The 17,440-nt window shown below is 40.7% G+C and overlaps 1 protein-coding gene across 1 annotated transcript; it reads left to right on the forward strand.

Annotated features, from left to right (window-relative positions):
- Positions 1–895: 895 nt before the first annotated feature.
- On the forward strand, positions 896–1,646 carry LOC103697576 (oleosin 18 kDa-like). Its single transcript, XM_008779466.4, has one exon. It carries the CDS (start codon positions 964–966, stop codon positions 1,363–1,365), a length of 402 nt encoding a protein of 133 aa, XP_008777688.1. The 5' UTR covers positions 896–963; the 3' UTR covers positions 1,366–1,646.
- Positions 1,647–17,440: the final 15,794 nt, after the last annotated feature.

Genomic DNA, 17,440 nt, shown 5'->3' on the forward strand with positions numbered 1-17,440 from the left:
AGTTATATATTAGTCTTGGAGTCATTTGAAGCCACAGGCATCACACCTAGTATAGAGACCCAATCTTCAGTAAAGGATATAGTGACTTCGGTCTTTTTCAATAAAATTATTACATAATAAATCAATAGAACCCAAAGTCATCTTACATTCATTCCCCTTGGAGTTTACCTAAAAAAGAGTACATAAATACTTTTAGAGTATCATATGAGGCTTCAACTGCATAAATTATGGTTTACCAAAAAAAATATAAATTATGATTTGATGTCTTATTTTTAATCGAAGTATTAAACTCTTGATCAGAGAGTTTGTTATCTCTCTATTGCAATTACGGGTTAATTGCTATCTATTACTTGAAAATTTTATATTGTTCATTTTTATTACTTGAATAACTTGAAATTGTTCTTTTATATTTTTCATATATTCGTATTATAGATAGTCGAGCAAAGGCAACGCCACGTGCCAACTATAATAGACTTTTAAAAATATCGGATAGCTTTTCTTTCAAAAGATCAGTTTCCCTTGTGTCCATCCAAATTGATCTGTCCGGAGTTATTTCCTTCCAAACTCTTATCGACAACGTAAAAATATAAGCTAAAGCCATCTGTTTTTTTCCTCTGAATCCAAACACCTGAGAGCAACTTCGAAACCAAAAGTAATCCACTTGGAACGTTGTCTTCATGTGCTGGTGCAGTTTAGGCTAAGCCATTCCGAGGTCCCACATCACTCAACCCAGATGAAGGCCAGACCAAGCCTACAGGCTACACCCACTGAAGGACGGTGTAAAGGTGGCAACTCACGAGGCTCTTCCAAACCTCCACCTGCACCTCCTCGGGCTCTCTCCAACGCGTGTCATACTCTACACACGTGTCAACCCTTCCCTCCCTTTAAGATCACTCCCTCTCACTCTTACGCTCACATCTTCCACCTCCTTCGGCCCTTGGAGCCCATATCGATCGATCTGCCATGGCCGAGCACCGCCCCGAAGGCCTGAAGGGATTCCTCCCCAAGAAGGCCCCGTCTAAGTCCCAGGTGCTCGCCGTGGTCGCCGTCTTGCCCATCGTTGGCCTCCTCCTTCTCCTCTCTGGGGTGACGCTGACTGCCAGCGTCGTCGGCCTCGCCGTCGCCACCCCACTCTTCCTCCTCTTCAGTCCAGTGCTGGTCCCAGCGGCGATCGCCATCGGGCTCGCCGTCACTGGCTTCCTGGCCTCGGGCGCATTCGGCCTCACGGGTGTGTCGTCGCTCTCGTGCTTCATAGAGCACGCCCGGAGGGTCGTGTCGAAGGCGCCGGAGCAGCTGGAGCTGACGCGGCAGTGGATGGCGGAGGCCGCGGGGCAGGTCGGGCAGCGGACCAAGGAAGCCTCCTAGGGCCGGGGTGCAGGGCAGGAGATGAAAACATCTCCCAAGGATCATATTCTGTTTCCTGTCTCATTTGGAGAAGAATATATATGTGCGTCGAGTTGGACGAGTTTAGTAAGTTGCTGCGCAGGGTTTGGTTATGTGAGTGTGTGTGTGTATATATATATATATTCATATATGTTGCTCGTGGTGGTGAGGAGTTTAGTAGGGATTCTCTTTTTGCATTCTCTTGTTTCGTTGTATGTACGAATGCGTATTCTACTGCTAATAAGTATGATGCATTGATCTTATATTTCTCGTACTGCTGCTTTTCTTGTAGCGGAATGATGGAAATAATTCTTTGATTGCCGCTCAACTGTTGTATGCTTTGGCCTTCTGAGGTTATTTGCAAGGCTGGGTGGGTTGTTTGGCCTGCAGGTGCCTCGGATTCAACTGCTATCCTAGGTTGAGGGCAGGTTTGGGGTGGTATGCACCGAAGGCAAAAAGCTCGGTTTGGTAGGGTAAGTTAATCATAATTGATGTGTCAAAAAAAATAAATAAAAAAAAATAGGTATTGTTGCCGCTCAAATTGATCGTGGGAGACAAAACTGTAACAAGAAAATATGATCAGGATCGTTTCTGGCAGAGTTTTGAAAGACACCTGCGATTAGGACGCACGATTCCCAAATAAGCGGCCAAACTCTTTCATTATGCTGTAAATATTGCGCTAATTGTTTAGAAATTTGGCCGGCCATTGAATACGCGGGGTACATGTCATCTTCTGGTTGGTGGATTGAGCTGGCAGATGAGATTTCAGGGGAGGTGAATCCAAGTTGTAACACTTGCTTCCTATTTTCGAACTCAAGTTGCTCTTGATCAACTTGAATCAACTTGGGTAAAAGAAGTAGCTAAGCTGTTCATCAGGTGAGCTGGTCGAGTCGAAGTTGATCTGTCATATCAGACTCAGATGTTTCTAGAACTGCATTTGATGATTGGCATAATTTTTGCGGTGTCATTTTTTTCCAAAACGTCGTGCATACAGGCGGGAATTTCATTACTACAGCCTCACCTCTCAAGGTTCTAATGATGATCGACCTATCTGTGGGTGTTGGGAATGCTGAATGCCGAGCTTATATAAGTGGTCAATGAGCAAATGATTGGTCGAGCTTATATATGGCGGGCACTAGGATTGTGATTATTCAAGGCTCGATTTAAGAGGTGAAACCTCCTTGGTCGGGCGCTAACACCCCCCACCCCCCCCCCCCCCCCCCCCTCTTCAAGGAGAGTGCACTTCCATTCTTTGGTGGTTTGCCATCCGATAAGGGTTTGGCTCCTTTCTTTCTCTCTCTGATGTACCTCTGCAGGTTGGCTTTCTGTCGTTTCTCCTTCCTCCACCCTATATGGCTATCATGGCCGTTTTATTTAATAGTGATATTCCCACCTGTTGGTCGATACATGCTGCATCGTTTCAGTATTCTAATGGCACTGGGAGTCTCGAACTGGAGGTCTCTTTCGGTCTCGGCGTTGAGGCATTCTAAACCAGGACAACTTAAACTGCCCGTAGCAGCTACCACCACTACAAGAAAATTGGGCATTAGCGACGCTTTTTTTGGCCATTAGCGACGCTTTCACGCATCGGTAAAAACCATCCCGACGCTTCTCAAGCATCGGTAAAGCGTCGCCTATGCTATAGTTGACAAAATATTTTCCGATGCTTCCAAAAGCATCGAGCATTAGCGACGCTTTACCGACGCTTTTAGCGTCGGTAATTTACAACGTAGCGACGCATAAAAGCATCGCTAATCGCAATTTAGCGACGCTTTTTACCGACGCTTTAAAGCATCGTTAGCGTATTATTTTTTTTAAAAAAAATTAAATTTTTTTTAAAACTATTTACAAAATCAAAGGCATACACACTAAACGAGATATACACATGACACAATCAAACATATTTATCTAAACATTCATATTGTAAAATTACATTTATACTGTCAATTTACGTTTACAATGTACTTCGAAAACCATAAAAAATATATATATAAAACTCCAAAATAAAAGCTTCAGGGGTCGATGAGGTCACCATTTCTACGCACAGATGAAGTATCAGAAACCTGTAATAAAAAAATTTTAAGAAGTTAAGAATACGAAAATTATTAAGCTTTTTAAAAAATATATGATACTTATGTAAAATGTTCAAGTAGATGTAGTAATTTACCTGAGGAGGGACAAACTGATGCAACAAAGATGTAATCTGATTAATCTGAGCCCTCAAAGATTGTATCTTTGTGTGGTGGCTCTGCTTCAACTCTTGTATCTCTGCCTTCAGATCATTAACCTCTGCAGTGATACTACTCTGTCTAGCATCTTGAGTATATCTACCCACTGCAGACAACTGAGTGGGTGTAACTTCAATGCCATAACCCCTCACTCGACCATAACGCTCTGAGCCCATCAATTCAGTAAACACCTGAGCTTCGATACTCTGGTGTTGCCGATTGAAGATGACTCTCCGATACGCTCTGAAATATGGGATGTAGCTATGTTCTATATCTCTCAAAAACAATCAAATTAATTTTTAAAAAATTGAAATACATAAAAAATCATTGCACAAATTATTAATGATTACATACAATTATATCTCTCGACTCCTCTCGGACAAAGCTGCCATCTCGGTGGATGTGAGTCGTCTTATAGAACTCCACCTCACCAAGTTTCCTCCCATGGTCTTCCATCTACAACAAAAAGTATATTGGAAGTGCTATATATCATGATACATGCTATATGATACAAGAGTTTCAAAGAGTTTCAAAGAAACTTTCGAATTCAGCTTTGAGCCTCGCATAACTCTTCGAGCCTAAAGTGTGAGGAACTATCTGTGTTAGATGTATACCCTAGAAGCCAATCTGTCGAACACATTATTAATTCTGGAACATAAATTTGTACTTGACTTTATTATTATTGAATAATAAATGGGCATCTTTTCATTCATATTGTTTATGTGTCTATGAATCATCCAAGGCATTAATAAGATGATGATACATATTCTCAAGAGTTGAGAATTTGAGCCATGTATCATTGGTGATTAATTTCTAAATGCTCCTGATCAATGGATCATCACGAGGACGGTGATCGATCCGATCAGTGCACAGATCGCTTTCCTTATGGATGGATGAGACTTGAGTCCATAGTATAGAGACACTGAAGTGATAGTGCAGGTGCTTGTTAGAGAACAAGGGTACTGAGCGTGACTAAGACAATAAGTTACTTGGATGTCTATCCACTCGTCAGTGACTTGCTTGATATTGCAGTAGTGTGACTAGTCCTTTGACCTGCGATGATTCAGCTACTCATAGTGAGGTTATTGTAGTTTGACTACACATATACATGGTCTCTAGTCATTTGGGTCCTTGTAGTGTAGATTGGCTGCAGTAGGTTCACTGTAGAAGTAGGGTATGCACCTACATAGAATCTATCGACCTTGATAGATGAGGAGTGATCCTATGTGATTTATAAGACTGAGTTCTAAGACCTTGGCTAGGGCAGTATATACAGTGGAGAAAGAATTTTCCACTATCGAACTCAAGTCGAATAAATCTAGACATATGATAGACGATGGGGTTTGAAGAGTTATCCATGACCTTCGGTCTGTAGGGATCCACGATAGAAGGACTGTATCATACGATAACTGCACCTAGAGGTTCATCATTCTATTCTGCTGGATAGCCACTACATACTGCTAGGTGTCACTAGTGGATGGTGAGACTCACAGGGATCATCTTGATGGTCGATGATCCCTGGTGAGTTGAGTTGAAATTGTTTCAACCCATTGAAAGGAGTTTTCAATAATATTGTGATAGAGATCGCAATATATCTCACTACCAGTCAGAATAGAAATCTATGGGGTCACACACATTAGAGGTATTGACCGATCCGATGGTTGAATTGTGATTTAGAATCACATATGATCAATTAGATTGATAATTGGTTAACTCGCTAAGAGTTAGTGGTTTGAAGAAGGAATAATTGCAATCGGATTGCAATTTAATTTAATTAATTGGATTTAATTAATTGGACTTGATCAAGAGTCCTTCTTGGAGTAGAATTTTTGGAATCCTAATTGGATTAGGATTTCAAATTAAATTAGAATCCTACTTGGAGTAGGATTTCTAAAGTCCTAATTATCTTAGAGCTGAAATTTAAACAAGTCATGATTAGATTAGGATTTTCTTAAGTCCTAATTAATTTTAATTCTAGTCTAATTAATTAAATGACTCCTAATTGGATTAGGATTGAAGAGTTCAATAGAGTCTTGGTTCAATTAAATCTCAATTAGATTAGGATTTGAATGAAAAGGAAGATTGAGTTCATCTAATCCTTTTTGGAAAAAGGATTAGGTCCCTATCTATGTGGCTTAACCCACCCCACTTAATGTGATTAAGTGGGGCGTGGGATTAGAGGGGAAAAGAGGGAGGGGAAGAAAAGGAGGGGGCTACGCCCCTCCTTGCTTGCCACCTAAAGGGATAAGAATGAGTTCCTTAAAAATAGGAACTCATCTTTATCCCTTAAGGCTTCAAAAGAGCATTGGATTTCGGCCTCCTTTCATTGGGTTTTCTTTGGCATTCACGGCGGCAAGTTTCGGCCTCTCATTCCTCTCTTCAGCCGCAAGCAACAAAGAAAAAAAGAAGGTTAGGCGTGTCCTCCTTCCTCTCCTTGGTTCCAACATGAAGGGAAATTGAAAGGCTGCGAGTCTTCCATTATTCTTCCATTGAACCTTCCTTCTTCTACCTCCTCTCAAGGCAATCAAAAGTTGATTCAAGGGAGAGGACTTCAGCCATCAATAGCCTTCTCTGCAAGGGAGCTAGCACCCCGGGGAGATCCAAAGGCTTCGATCGACTCATTACTTCGTTTGGATACCTGTAGAGGCCGGACGTGTGTGCGGCTTCCACTGAACCTTCATCAAATACCACGTAAATCAGATTTACGGAGACCATCTACCCGCACAAGGTGAGATCTGATCTTCTTAATCATGATTTTAAAATGATTTAATAGAATTTAATCCTAATCTATCTATAAATAGTTTTAAAATACGTTCATGCAATGAACGGATATGCACATGTCTTTCCGCTGCGTATCTGAATTTTTTTTTGAATTTTCAGCGGCATGTGACAGCTCCTAACAGTGGTATCAGAGCCAGGTTATGTAGATTAAGGTTAAGATTAAATTTTTAAAGACATTTTAGATCAGAAATTTAAGGGATTATGCTTGCTGAAATTTATGTATGTAGAATTTTCAGCTTGCTGATTTTTCTGCATGCTGATTTTGATAGATGCTTAGATTAATGATTCTAATGCTTTGATAATATGATTACAAATATTTAGAATCAAATCTTACGTGATCAGTAAGTCATGAGATGAAATAATCAGTTAAATTACAGATCTGAAAATAATTTTTATGCATGTGATGCGAATGGTGATGATCATGGATGGACCCTTTTGAATGTTCTGAAATGTTCTGCGATGTTCTGTGATGCATGTAATTTTAATTTTCAGATGCCTGCGTGCATCTTAAATTCATATATTAGAGACCTGCGTGTCTCATGAAAAAGGGTTGTAATTTATTCTTTACTTTTATTTAATTTTTAAAGCAATCTGGGATGTAATCTGTGATGTGTGTTGCACGTCGATGGTTGATCGATATGTACATCAACAAGCTCAACATGCGTGGATTGAGATCAAGGGTTGATTGAAGATGGATCAAGGAGTTGATCACAATTGGACCTAAGGGATCAAGATCAAGTCAAGAGTTGAAGACGATCTAACCAATTGACGTGAATGTGCTTGTAAAATGACCCTATCCTGGATCCATGATCATCACCATTATATTTATTTTTGATAAATGCCTGGATGTTTAATGTTTATGTCTATGCAGGTAGATTTATATTTGTATGAGATGTGAATACGCGATCGAGTGAGACCTAATTATAAACCTCCCTAATCAGTTGAGGGTGAACTAACATGAGTTAGTCATATTAGATTAATTAATTTAATTGGTGTCTAGGCAAGCCTAAAAGGTGGTTACTTAATTAGGACCTTACTCTCAGAGTAAGGGGAGCCTTCCACCTGCTTACCTGGCCAATTGTTCGATTACCTCTTATGAAGAACTCAAGTTGCAAACACTAAGACATGATTATACAATATTAAATCCATAGGTCTTCCACCGTAGTAGAGCTGCTAAGGTCTTTCCGGTGTTGATTTGTCTCGGCTGGACACAATGGGCAAGTTGCATCGGAAGATTGGACCTCTCTATTAGACATGAGATGTTGCGGGGTAAAGGTGGGGTTGGGCACCAATAACTGTTAGGTGAGGACCCAATGATGACTTTATTTCTGCGGTTATACGGTGGGTCTGACTTAACTAAGTAATGGGGCCAATAACTGTTAGGTGAGGTCTTTATGACTTAGAGACCAAGTACCACTGCAATTTGCTTAAGAAACATGGTACAAGAGTTGTACACTCATTCATTTATATGTCACCAATAACTATTAGGTGAGGCGGCATGTAAATCGGTGAGACCGTAGTACCCACTAGAAATCCTAGTCGCGTAGGGCTTTCATTTCTCCATCAGGGGAGTCTGGGGGATTCAAGAAAATAGTGGGAGTGTATTTGTTTTAAAAGTTCCTAGAACAAATTAAGTTCAAGTACAAAGTCTAACTAGAATCTTTACTCTCTACAGATCAATGTCATCTTCAAACCCTTTAACTCGTATTCTTGAGACCAACCGACTGACCGGAACCAATTACAAAGACTGGCTTAGAAACTTGAAAATTATTTAGAGTTGTGAGAAACTAGGGTATGTACTCGAGAATGATATTTTCAGGTTACCAACACGTCCTACTAATGATCAGCGTGAGACGCATCAAAAGTGGACAGATGATGACATTAGGGTCAAGTGCTACATCATGACATCCATGACTAATGAACTCAATGCCAGCATGATAACATAAAGACTGCTAGAAAAATACTGGCACACCTGCAAGAGTTGTATGGTGAGCAGAGCCGCACTGCACGCTTTGAAGTATCCAAAAGGCTCTTCAAGGCAAAGATGTGCGAGGGGCAGTCTTTCCATGATCACTATCTGACTATGATCAGGGACGTAGAGGAGCTTGAGAAGCTCGGTATGACTATGCATTAGGAACTGCAGATAGATCTGACCTGCAATCCCTTTCTGATTCATTTGGGCAGTTTATAGTAAACTACCATATGAATAAAATTGAATGCACGAAGACTGAACTATTGAATATATTGGTAACTGCTGAGGAAACCTTGAAAGGTTCAAGGGGCTCTCTTCTGGCTGCTGAGCTGACTTCTGGTTCCGTGAGAAAGTCTACTTGGAAGAAAAAAGAAGCCTGTAAAGAAGTAGAAGAAAGACAAGAAGCCGAAAAAGAAAGTTTATAAGAAAAAGGCTAATGATAAGGGAAAATATTTTCACTGCAACGTCGACGGCCATTGGAAAAGGAACTGCCCTTCATACCTCAAGAGCCTGAAGAACAAAAAGGCAGACACACCTTCTGGAGGTATGTTAGACTTGCTCGTAATTGAAACTAACCTTACGATTTCTTCTACTTCTAGTTGGGTCATAAATTCTGGTTCTAGTGCTCATTTGTGCACTACTATGCAGGGTCTAAAGGAAAGTAGGAGGCTGGCGGAAGGTGCAGTGATCCTTCGGATTGGCAACGGGGCAAGAGTTGCTGCTGTAGCTATGGGCACCTATCCTCTGCGATTACCGTCTGTATTTAGTTTATTGCTTAGAGACTGTTATTATGTCCCTGCTGCTAGTAGGAATTTGATTTCTGTTTCATGTTTAGCATAGGATGGTCATGTTATGACATTTGACAAAGACTGCTGTTCTATTTATTTCAGAAATAAATTAGTTGCACGTGGTTTCTTGATTGACAGTCTCTATCACTTGTATATTGATGTGTCTGTGAATGTGTCTGAGCAAGTAGTGAGTGCCATAGGATCTAAAAGATCAAGAGATGAGATAAATCAGAAGTATTTGTGGCACCTCAGGCTTGGCCATATGGAAGAGCACAGAATAAACAAAATGGAGAAAGATGGGCTTCTCGGCCCATTGACTTTTGAGTCATATCCAGTTTGTGAGTCTTGTCTTCAAGAAAAAATGGCTAGATTACCTTTTGTAGGACATGGGGAGAGGACCACTGAAATACTTACCTTGGTACACACTGATGTGTGTGGCCCATTTGATGTGTCAGCCAGGGGTCGTTATTCGTACTTCATTACCTTTACCGATGACTATTCACGATATGGGTATGTGTATCTTATGAGATACAAATATGAGTCCTTTGAAAAGTTTAAAGAGTTCAGAAATAAAGTAGAAAAATAGACTGGAAAAACCCTTAAGATTCTTCGATCAGATCGAGGAGGAGAATACCTTAGTGGGAAATTCCGGAACTATCTCAAGGAGAATGGCATAGTGTTGCCCAAGGTGACAAGCCAAGAGGGGGGGTGAATTGGTTTTTCTTGATTTTCGATTCCTTAATTATGTTAATTGATGAGTGAGTGATTTAGTTAATATAGATTAAATACAAGTAGTGAAGTTAGAACAATACACAATACAAACAACAAGAAGTATAGTGGTTCGGTGCTCTCTTATGCACCTACGTCCACTCCCCAAGCGACCCTTTGGAAATTCACTATAATCCCGCTGATTACAGTTGGATTATTTTTTGGGCTCACAATCTAAAAATCTTTACACTTTGGTTTTTTTGGGATCACCAAAAATCTATGTTGGTTTTACGGGCTTACCAATAAACTTTCACCGTTGGTTTTGCGGGTTCACCAACAAACCTACACCGTTGGTTTTACGAGCTCACCAACAAACCTTACAAGATTGTTAAGAAGAAGAAGATTGAAACTCTTAGATGAGCAGATATAACAATTATAAGCTACAAAGAAGAGTTAGAATATAGTTATCGCTTTGATAGGGCTCTTCTCTTCTTTGTCAAGGAATGCTTCACTCTTCAAGGGTTGGTGGAGCTCTTAATGTCTCTTTTGATCTGCTCAACCACTTTCTTTTTGACTCTTGAATGAAGCACTTCGATGAAGAATACTAGGGCTTTGTCTTTCTTGAGTAAGCTTTGATTTTCATGCAAAGATTGCTTGTTCTGATGAATAGTATCATTATAAATACTTTTCCACATGTTTAGGTTACTCCCTATTGGTTAGATTTGAAAAACTATCCGTTACTAGCCGTTGGGAGGTCAAAAAGTACTTCTGCAGAACTAGCCGTTATACTTCTGCCCGTGCTGGGGTCGACCCAAACTTTCCTGGGGTCGACTCAAACTACTGTTCATCATACTTGGGGTCGAGTCAACTTTCACTGGGGTCGATCCAACTTTCACTGGGGTCGACTCCTGCTACAGCAAGGTCGGCCCTCTCAGGAATCACAGAACCTTGCATTTCAGCTGTTTTCCACTGGGGTCGACTCAACACATTTTGGGGTCGACTCAAGCTACAGTGGGGTCGACTCAAGTTCCATTGGGGTCGACCCTCTCAGGGATTCCAAAGACACAGTTTTGAACGACATAGCCTTGGGGTCGACTCATGTACAGTTGGGGTCAACTCAAGCATTCCTGGGGTCGGCTCCATCTGGGGTCGGCTCAAGGAAAGTTGGGGTCGACCCTCTCAGTAATTCTAGAGACTTGTTTTCTTGAGGCTTAAAGCTGGGGTCGACTCAAGGTTCTTTGAGGTCGGCTCCGCTCCTGGGGTCGACTCAAGCATACTTGGGGTCGACTCTACTACTGTTCATCCATGCCATTTTTGCAGAGGTGTGCCTGAGGTTTCCATGATGTGCCAAGGTCGACTCCACCTATGTTGGGGTCGACTCATTCTACACTTTGCTGCATCTTAAGGTTAGACTCATCCATACAATCAATGAAATATATTTCAAGCAATTTTGAATGTATGAGATGGTAGTGCTATATACTCTTAACAATTAAAATTACTATTTTGCCTTTAAGAATACTTTTCAATTGAAACTTTGCTGAATTAGAATTTAGAATTCTCTATTCCTTTTCTATTACAAATTTTATCTCATTATTAATCATTGAAAGACATCTTGATCTCATTCTTCTAATGTATTGAGAGTATCGAAGTCAGTAGTGATGTATTACGTTAACTTGTAGTACTAATTAGATATTTCCTCAATGGTTGTGTTAATCATCAAAATAACACTATCATCCTCAATCTCCCCCTTTTTGATGATTATAAAACATTGAGTATGAACACATTGATACTTATTTGAAATTAAGAGTTCTATTTTAGAAAGAGCTCAAGTTGCTGACTTTTAGTTTTTCAAATTTGAAAGTGAAGACTCCCCCTCTTTCATCCAAATATTGCCAATTAGAACTTTTGATTTTCTTCCCCTTTCTTTTGTATTTGGTTAAGGATGAAACTTTAAAAATTTGAGATAAAGCAAGAGTTTCAGGTTATGTATCGAGGCATGAGAGGTATGTGCCAAATTCTTTCATTGCAACATGTTGCTCCCCCTTAAGTGAATATTATTTCTTACTATAAATTTCAGACTTATTTATCCCTTTATATTACAACTTCTTTCTTTTCTTACTTCTCCCTCTTTTTGTTATCATCAAACGAGTGTATAGTAATAGATGAGTAGAAGCAGTAAATGATAAAAATTCAAATTTTATTGATCAACATGAGACATTGTAATATATTAAAGTCAAAAGTACAATGTTCTTCAATCAAAGTGCAAAGTATATTAACAAAGCAAAATACATATGAGAGCTAGACAAATCCTAGGCACTAATCATAATGCTAACTGTTGGGAACCCGCCCATGCCGCAGAAAATTAAAAAGAATTTTAGATGCAGCGGAAGAGGCATAAGCGGGATCAATCGTTCATCCTATGAACGTTGTTTAATAACCGTTCGTAGATAGATTAGAATTAAAAAATTTTAAACTAATTATGAAGATTAGATCTTCACCTTGTGCGGGTAGATGATCACCGCAAACTAAAGTTCGTGGTTTAGGATGAAGGTTCGCTTGAAGCCGTTCACGCGTCCAGCCTCTACGGGTATCCACACGAAGTAGAGATCCGATCAAAGCTTTCTTGTCTCTCCAGGGTGCTAACTCCCTTGCAGAGACTTCTTTTAATATCTGATGTCCTCCCTTTGAATCAACCCTTGATTGTGCTTGGGAGGAGGAAGAAGGATGAAGTTTGAAGAAGAATCAAAGCCCCTGCTGTTAGATGTATGCCCTAGAAGCCAATCTGGCTGACACATTATTAAATCTAGGGACATAATTTTGTACTTGACTATTTATTATTGAATAAATAAAAGGCATCTTTTCATTCATATTGTTTATGTGTCTATGAATCGTCCAAGGAATTAATAAGATGATGATACATATTCTCAAGAGTTGAGAATTTGAGCCATGTATCATTGGTGATTAATTTCTAAATGCTCCTGATCAATGGATCATCACGAGGACGGTGATCGATCCGATCAGTGCACAGATCACTTTCCCTCTGGATGGACGAGACTTGAGTCCACAGTGTAGTGACACTGAAGTGATAGTGCAGGTGCTTGTTAGAGAACAAGGGTACTGAGCGTGACCAAGACAAGAAGTCACTTGGATGTCTATCCACTCGTCAGTGACTTGCTTGATGTTGCAGTAGTGTGACTGGTCCTTTGACCTGCGGTGCTTCGGCTACTCACAGTGAGGTTATTGTAGTTTGACTGCACACATACATGGTCTCTAGCCATATGGGTCCATGCAGTGTAGATTGGCTGCAGTAAGTTCACTGTAGGAGTAGGGTATGCACCTATAAGGAATCTATCGACCTTGATAGAAGAGGAGTGATCCTATGTGATTTGTTAGACTGAGTTCTAAGACCTTGGCCAGGGCAGTAATATAAAGTGGAAAAGAGTTTTCCACTATCGAACTCAAGTCGAATAAATCTTGACATATGACAGACGATGGGGTTTGACGAGTTGTCCATGACCTCCGTCCTGTAGGGATCCACGATAGTAGGACTGTATCACATGTTAACTGCACCTAGAGGTTCATCATTCCATTCTGCTGGGTAGCCACTACATGCTGCTAGGTGTCACTGGTGGATGGTGGGACTCATAGGGATTATCTTGATGATCGATAAACCCTAATGAGTTGAGTTGGAATCGTTCTAACCCATTGAAAGGAGTTTTCAATGATATTGAGATAGAGATCACAATATATCTCACTACCAGTCAGAATAGAACCTATGGGGTCACACACACTAGAAGTATTGACCGATCCGATGGTTGAAATCGTGATTAGGAATCACAAGAAATCAATTTGATTGATAAGAAGTTGAAGAAGAAAAGGGAATTAATTAATTGGACTTGAAACAAGAATCCTACTTCAGGTAGGATACCTAGGGATTCCTACTTGGAATAGGATTCCTACAATCCTAATGAGATTAGGAATTTTGAATTAAAATTGGATTCTTACTTGGAGTAGGATTCCTAAGAGTCCTAATTGGATTAGGACTTCGGATTCAAACAGAGTCCTAATTGGATTAGGACTAAAATTAAAATAAATCCTAATTGGATTAGGATTCCTTAAGTCCTAATTAATTATTAATCTAATGAATCAACATGACTCCTAATTGGATTAGGATTGAAGAGTTCAATTGAGTCATGGTTCATTCAAGTCCTAATTGGATTAGGACTAGCATAGATTGAACCCAATTTGGCCAATCCTAATTAGATTAGGATTAAACCATGAGAGAGGCACCTAATCCTCTTTGGAAGAGGATTAGGTTAACCAAGTAAGAGGGGCATAAGCCCCTCTCATCTTGGTTGGTGCGGCACAAGAGAGGGGGCCGGCGCCCCCCTCTTTGGAAAATCATTTAGGGCTCCTACTTTGGAGGAGCCCTTGATGGCTATAAGAGAGGCACTAGGGCCGGCGCCCTAGATGAGTCTTCTCCTCCTCTTCAAGCCGTGGAAGCCCCCTCTCCTCCTCTTTAGTTGCAGCCGCAAGCAAGGGAAAAGATCTCCAAGTGTTGGCGGCCTCCTTCCCTTCCCTTCCTTCATCCAACGCAAGGAACAAGAGAAGGCTGCGTAGGGGATCATCTTCTTTCTATTCTTCATCCTTCTTCTTCCTCCTTCTAAGCACAATCAAGAGTTGATTGAGAGGAAGGACATCAGCCATCAAAGCTATCTCTGCAAGGGAGCTAGCACCCCGGTGAGATAGAGAGCTTGGATCGGATCCTGCTTCGTGTGGATACCCGTAGAGGCCGGACGTTTGAACGGCTTCAAGCGAACCCTCTTCCAAAACTACGAATTCAGATTTGCGGTGATCATCTACCCGCGCAAGGTGAAGATTTGATCTTCCTAATAGTTTTAAAAGTTTTAATTCTTACCTAATTACGAAAGGTCTCGAAACAACGTTCATGCGATGAACGTCGATCCCGCACATGCCTCTTCCGCTGCCACCTGATTTAATTTTTGAAATATCAGCGGCATGGGCGGGTTCCCAACAGTGGTATCAGAGCCTAGGCTTCGTAGATTAAGGTAAGAATTAAATATCTAAAGGCTTATTAGATCTGAAAATTGATTGATCATGCATGCTGAAAAATTCTGCATGCAGATTTTTCAGGGGTGCTGATTTTTACATGCTGATTTTTATGTGATAAAAAGATGATTCTAATTGCATTGTTAATGGGATTACAAAGTTTAGAATCATGATTAGCATGATCAGCGACCTATGTCATGATATAATCAGTTAGTTTTCAGATCTGAAATTATAATTGTAGCATACGGTGATGATCATAGGATTCAAACCCTTTTGGTATCAAATGTAATGACCTGCGATGTGATCTGCGATGTCATGTAAATTTTACAGATGCTTGCATGCATCTTATTTGATGTTTTGAGAGGCCTGCGTGCCTCCTAAAAGGAGATGTAATTAATTTTTATTTTTATTTTACATCTGGTTGTATTTCTGTGATGTGATGTACATCAACGATCAAGTTGAAGCAAAGGCATGAGATGAAAGGTGATCTAAGCGGTTGATGGCGATGGGATCAAGAGTTGATCAAGGATCGAATCAAGGAAGCTTGGAACCAATTCAAGAGTTGAAGACCACTTGATCGATTGATGTGCATGTGCTTGTAATACGACCTAATTAGAATCCATGATCATCACCTAGTTAAAGTTTAGCTTTAATTATTGCCGCGATTATAACTGCCTGCAATGCGCCGTTTGCATGTGATGTGAATGAGAGTCGGGTAGATAGGTCTACATGTGATGTAGCAAACCCAATTGAGACCTAAATCAAAACCTCCTCAATCAAGTCGAGAGTGAACCGACATGAGCAAGTCATATTAGATTAATTGATCTAATTGGTGTCTAGGAAAGCATGAAAGGTGGTTACTTAATTAGGACCTTACTCTCTGAGTAAGGGGAGCCTTCCACCTGCTTACCTGGCCAATTGTTCGATTACCTCTTATGAAGGGCTCAAGTTGCAAACACTAAGACCTGATTAACCAATATTAAGTCAATAGGTCTTCCACTGTAGTAGAGCTGCTAAGGCCTTTCTGATGTTGATTTGTCTCGGCTGGACACAGTGGTCAAGTTGCATCGGGGGGCTGGACCTCTCTATAGACATGAGATGTTGTAGGGTAAAGGTGGGGTTGGGCACCAATAACTGTTAGGTGAGGACCCAATGACGACTTTATTCCTACGGTTATACGGTGGGTCTGACTTAACTAAGAAATGGGACCAATAACTGTTAGGTGAGGTCTTCATGGCTTAGAGACCAAGTTACACTGCAACATGCTTGAGAAGCATTGTACAAGAGTTGTACACTCATCCATCTATGTGTCACCAATAACTGTTAGGTGAGGTGGCATGTAAATTGGTGGGACCGCAGTACCCACTAGAAACCCTAGTCGTGTGGGATTTTCGTTTCCCTACCAGGGGAGTGTGAGGAATTCGAGAAAATAGTGGGAGTTGCATTTGTTCTAAAAGACCTTAGAACAGATTAGGATCAAGTACAAAAGTCTAACTAGAATCTTTACTCTCTGCAGATACAATGTCAGCTTCAAACTCTTTGACCCGTATTCTTGAGACCAACCGACTGACCGGAACCAATTACAAGGACTGGCTTAGAAATCTCAAAATTGTTTTGGACTGTGAGAAAGTAGGCTACATATTCGATTCAGATATCCCCACACTACCAGCACGTCCTACTGATGTTCAGCGTGAAATACATAAAAAGTGGTTGGATGATGACATTAGAGTAAAATGCTATATGATGGCATCCATGTCTAATGAACTCCAATGCCAGCATGAAAATATAAAGACTGCTAGGGACATACTGGCACACCTGCAAGAGTTGTATGGTGAGCAGAGTCGCACAGCTCGTTTTGAAGTGTCCAAGAGGCTCTTCAAAGCGAAGATGCGCGAGGGGCAGTCTGTCCATGATCACGGTCTGACCATGATCAAGGACCTAGAGGAGCTTGAGAAGCTCGGTATGGACATGCACAAGGAATTACAAGTGGATTTGATCCTACAGTCACTTCCTGATTCATTTGGTCAGTTTATAGTAAACTACCACATGAATAAGATTGAATGCACTAAGACTGAACTAATCAACATGTTGGTAACTGCTGAGGGAGCCTTGAAAGGTTCAAGGGGCAATGTCCTTGCTGCTGAGTTGACTTCTGGTTCCAAGAGAAAGTCTACTTGGAAGAAAAAGAAGCCTGCTAAGAAGCAGAAGAAAGACAAGAAGCCAAAGAAGGAAGTTCAAAAGAAAAAGGCTAACGACAAAGGAAAATATTTCCACTACAATGTCGAAGGCCACTGGAAGAGAAACTGTCCTTCATACCTCGAGAGCCTGAAGAACAAGAAAGGTGACACACCTTCGGAAGGTATAGACTTGCTCATAATTGAAACTAATCTAACGGTTTCTTCTACTTCTAGTTGGGTTATAGATTCTGGTTCTAGTGCTCATTTGTGCACTACCATGCAGGGTCTAAAGGAAAGTAGAAGGCTGGCGGAAGGTGCGGTAACCCTTCGGGT

Source organism: Phoenix dactylifera, chromosome 15 (assembly GCF_051530095.1).
Source record: "Phoenix dactylifera cultivar Ajwa chromosome 15, Ajwa_hap1_PhDact_Kaust_v1.1, whole genome shotgun sequence".
In the NCBI taxonomy this organism is placed as follows: Eukaryota; Viridiplantae; Streptophyta; class Magnoliopsida; order Arecales; family Arecaceae; genus Phoenix; species Phoenix dactylifera.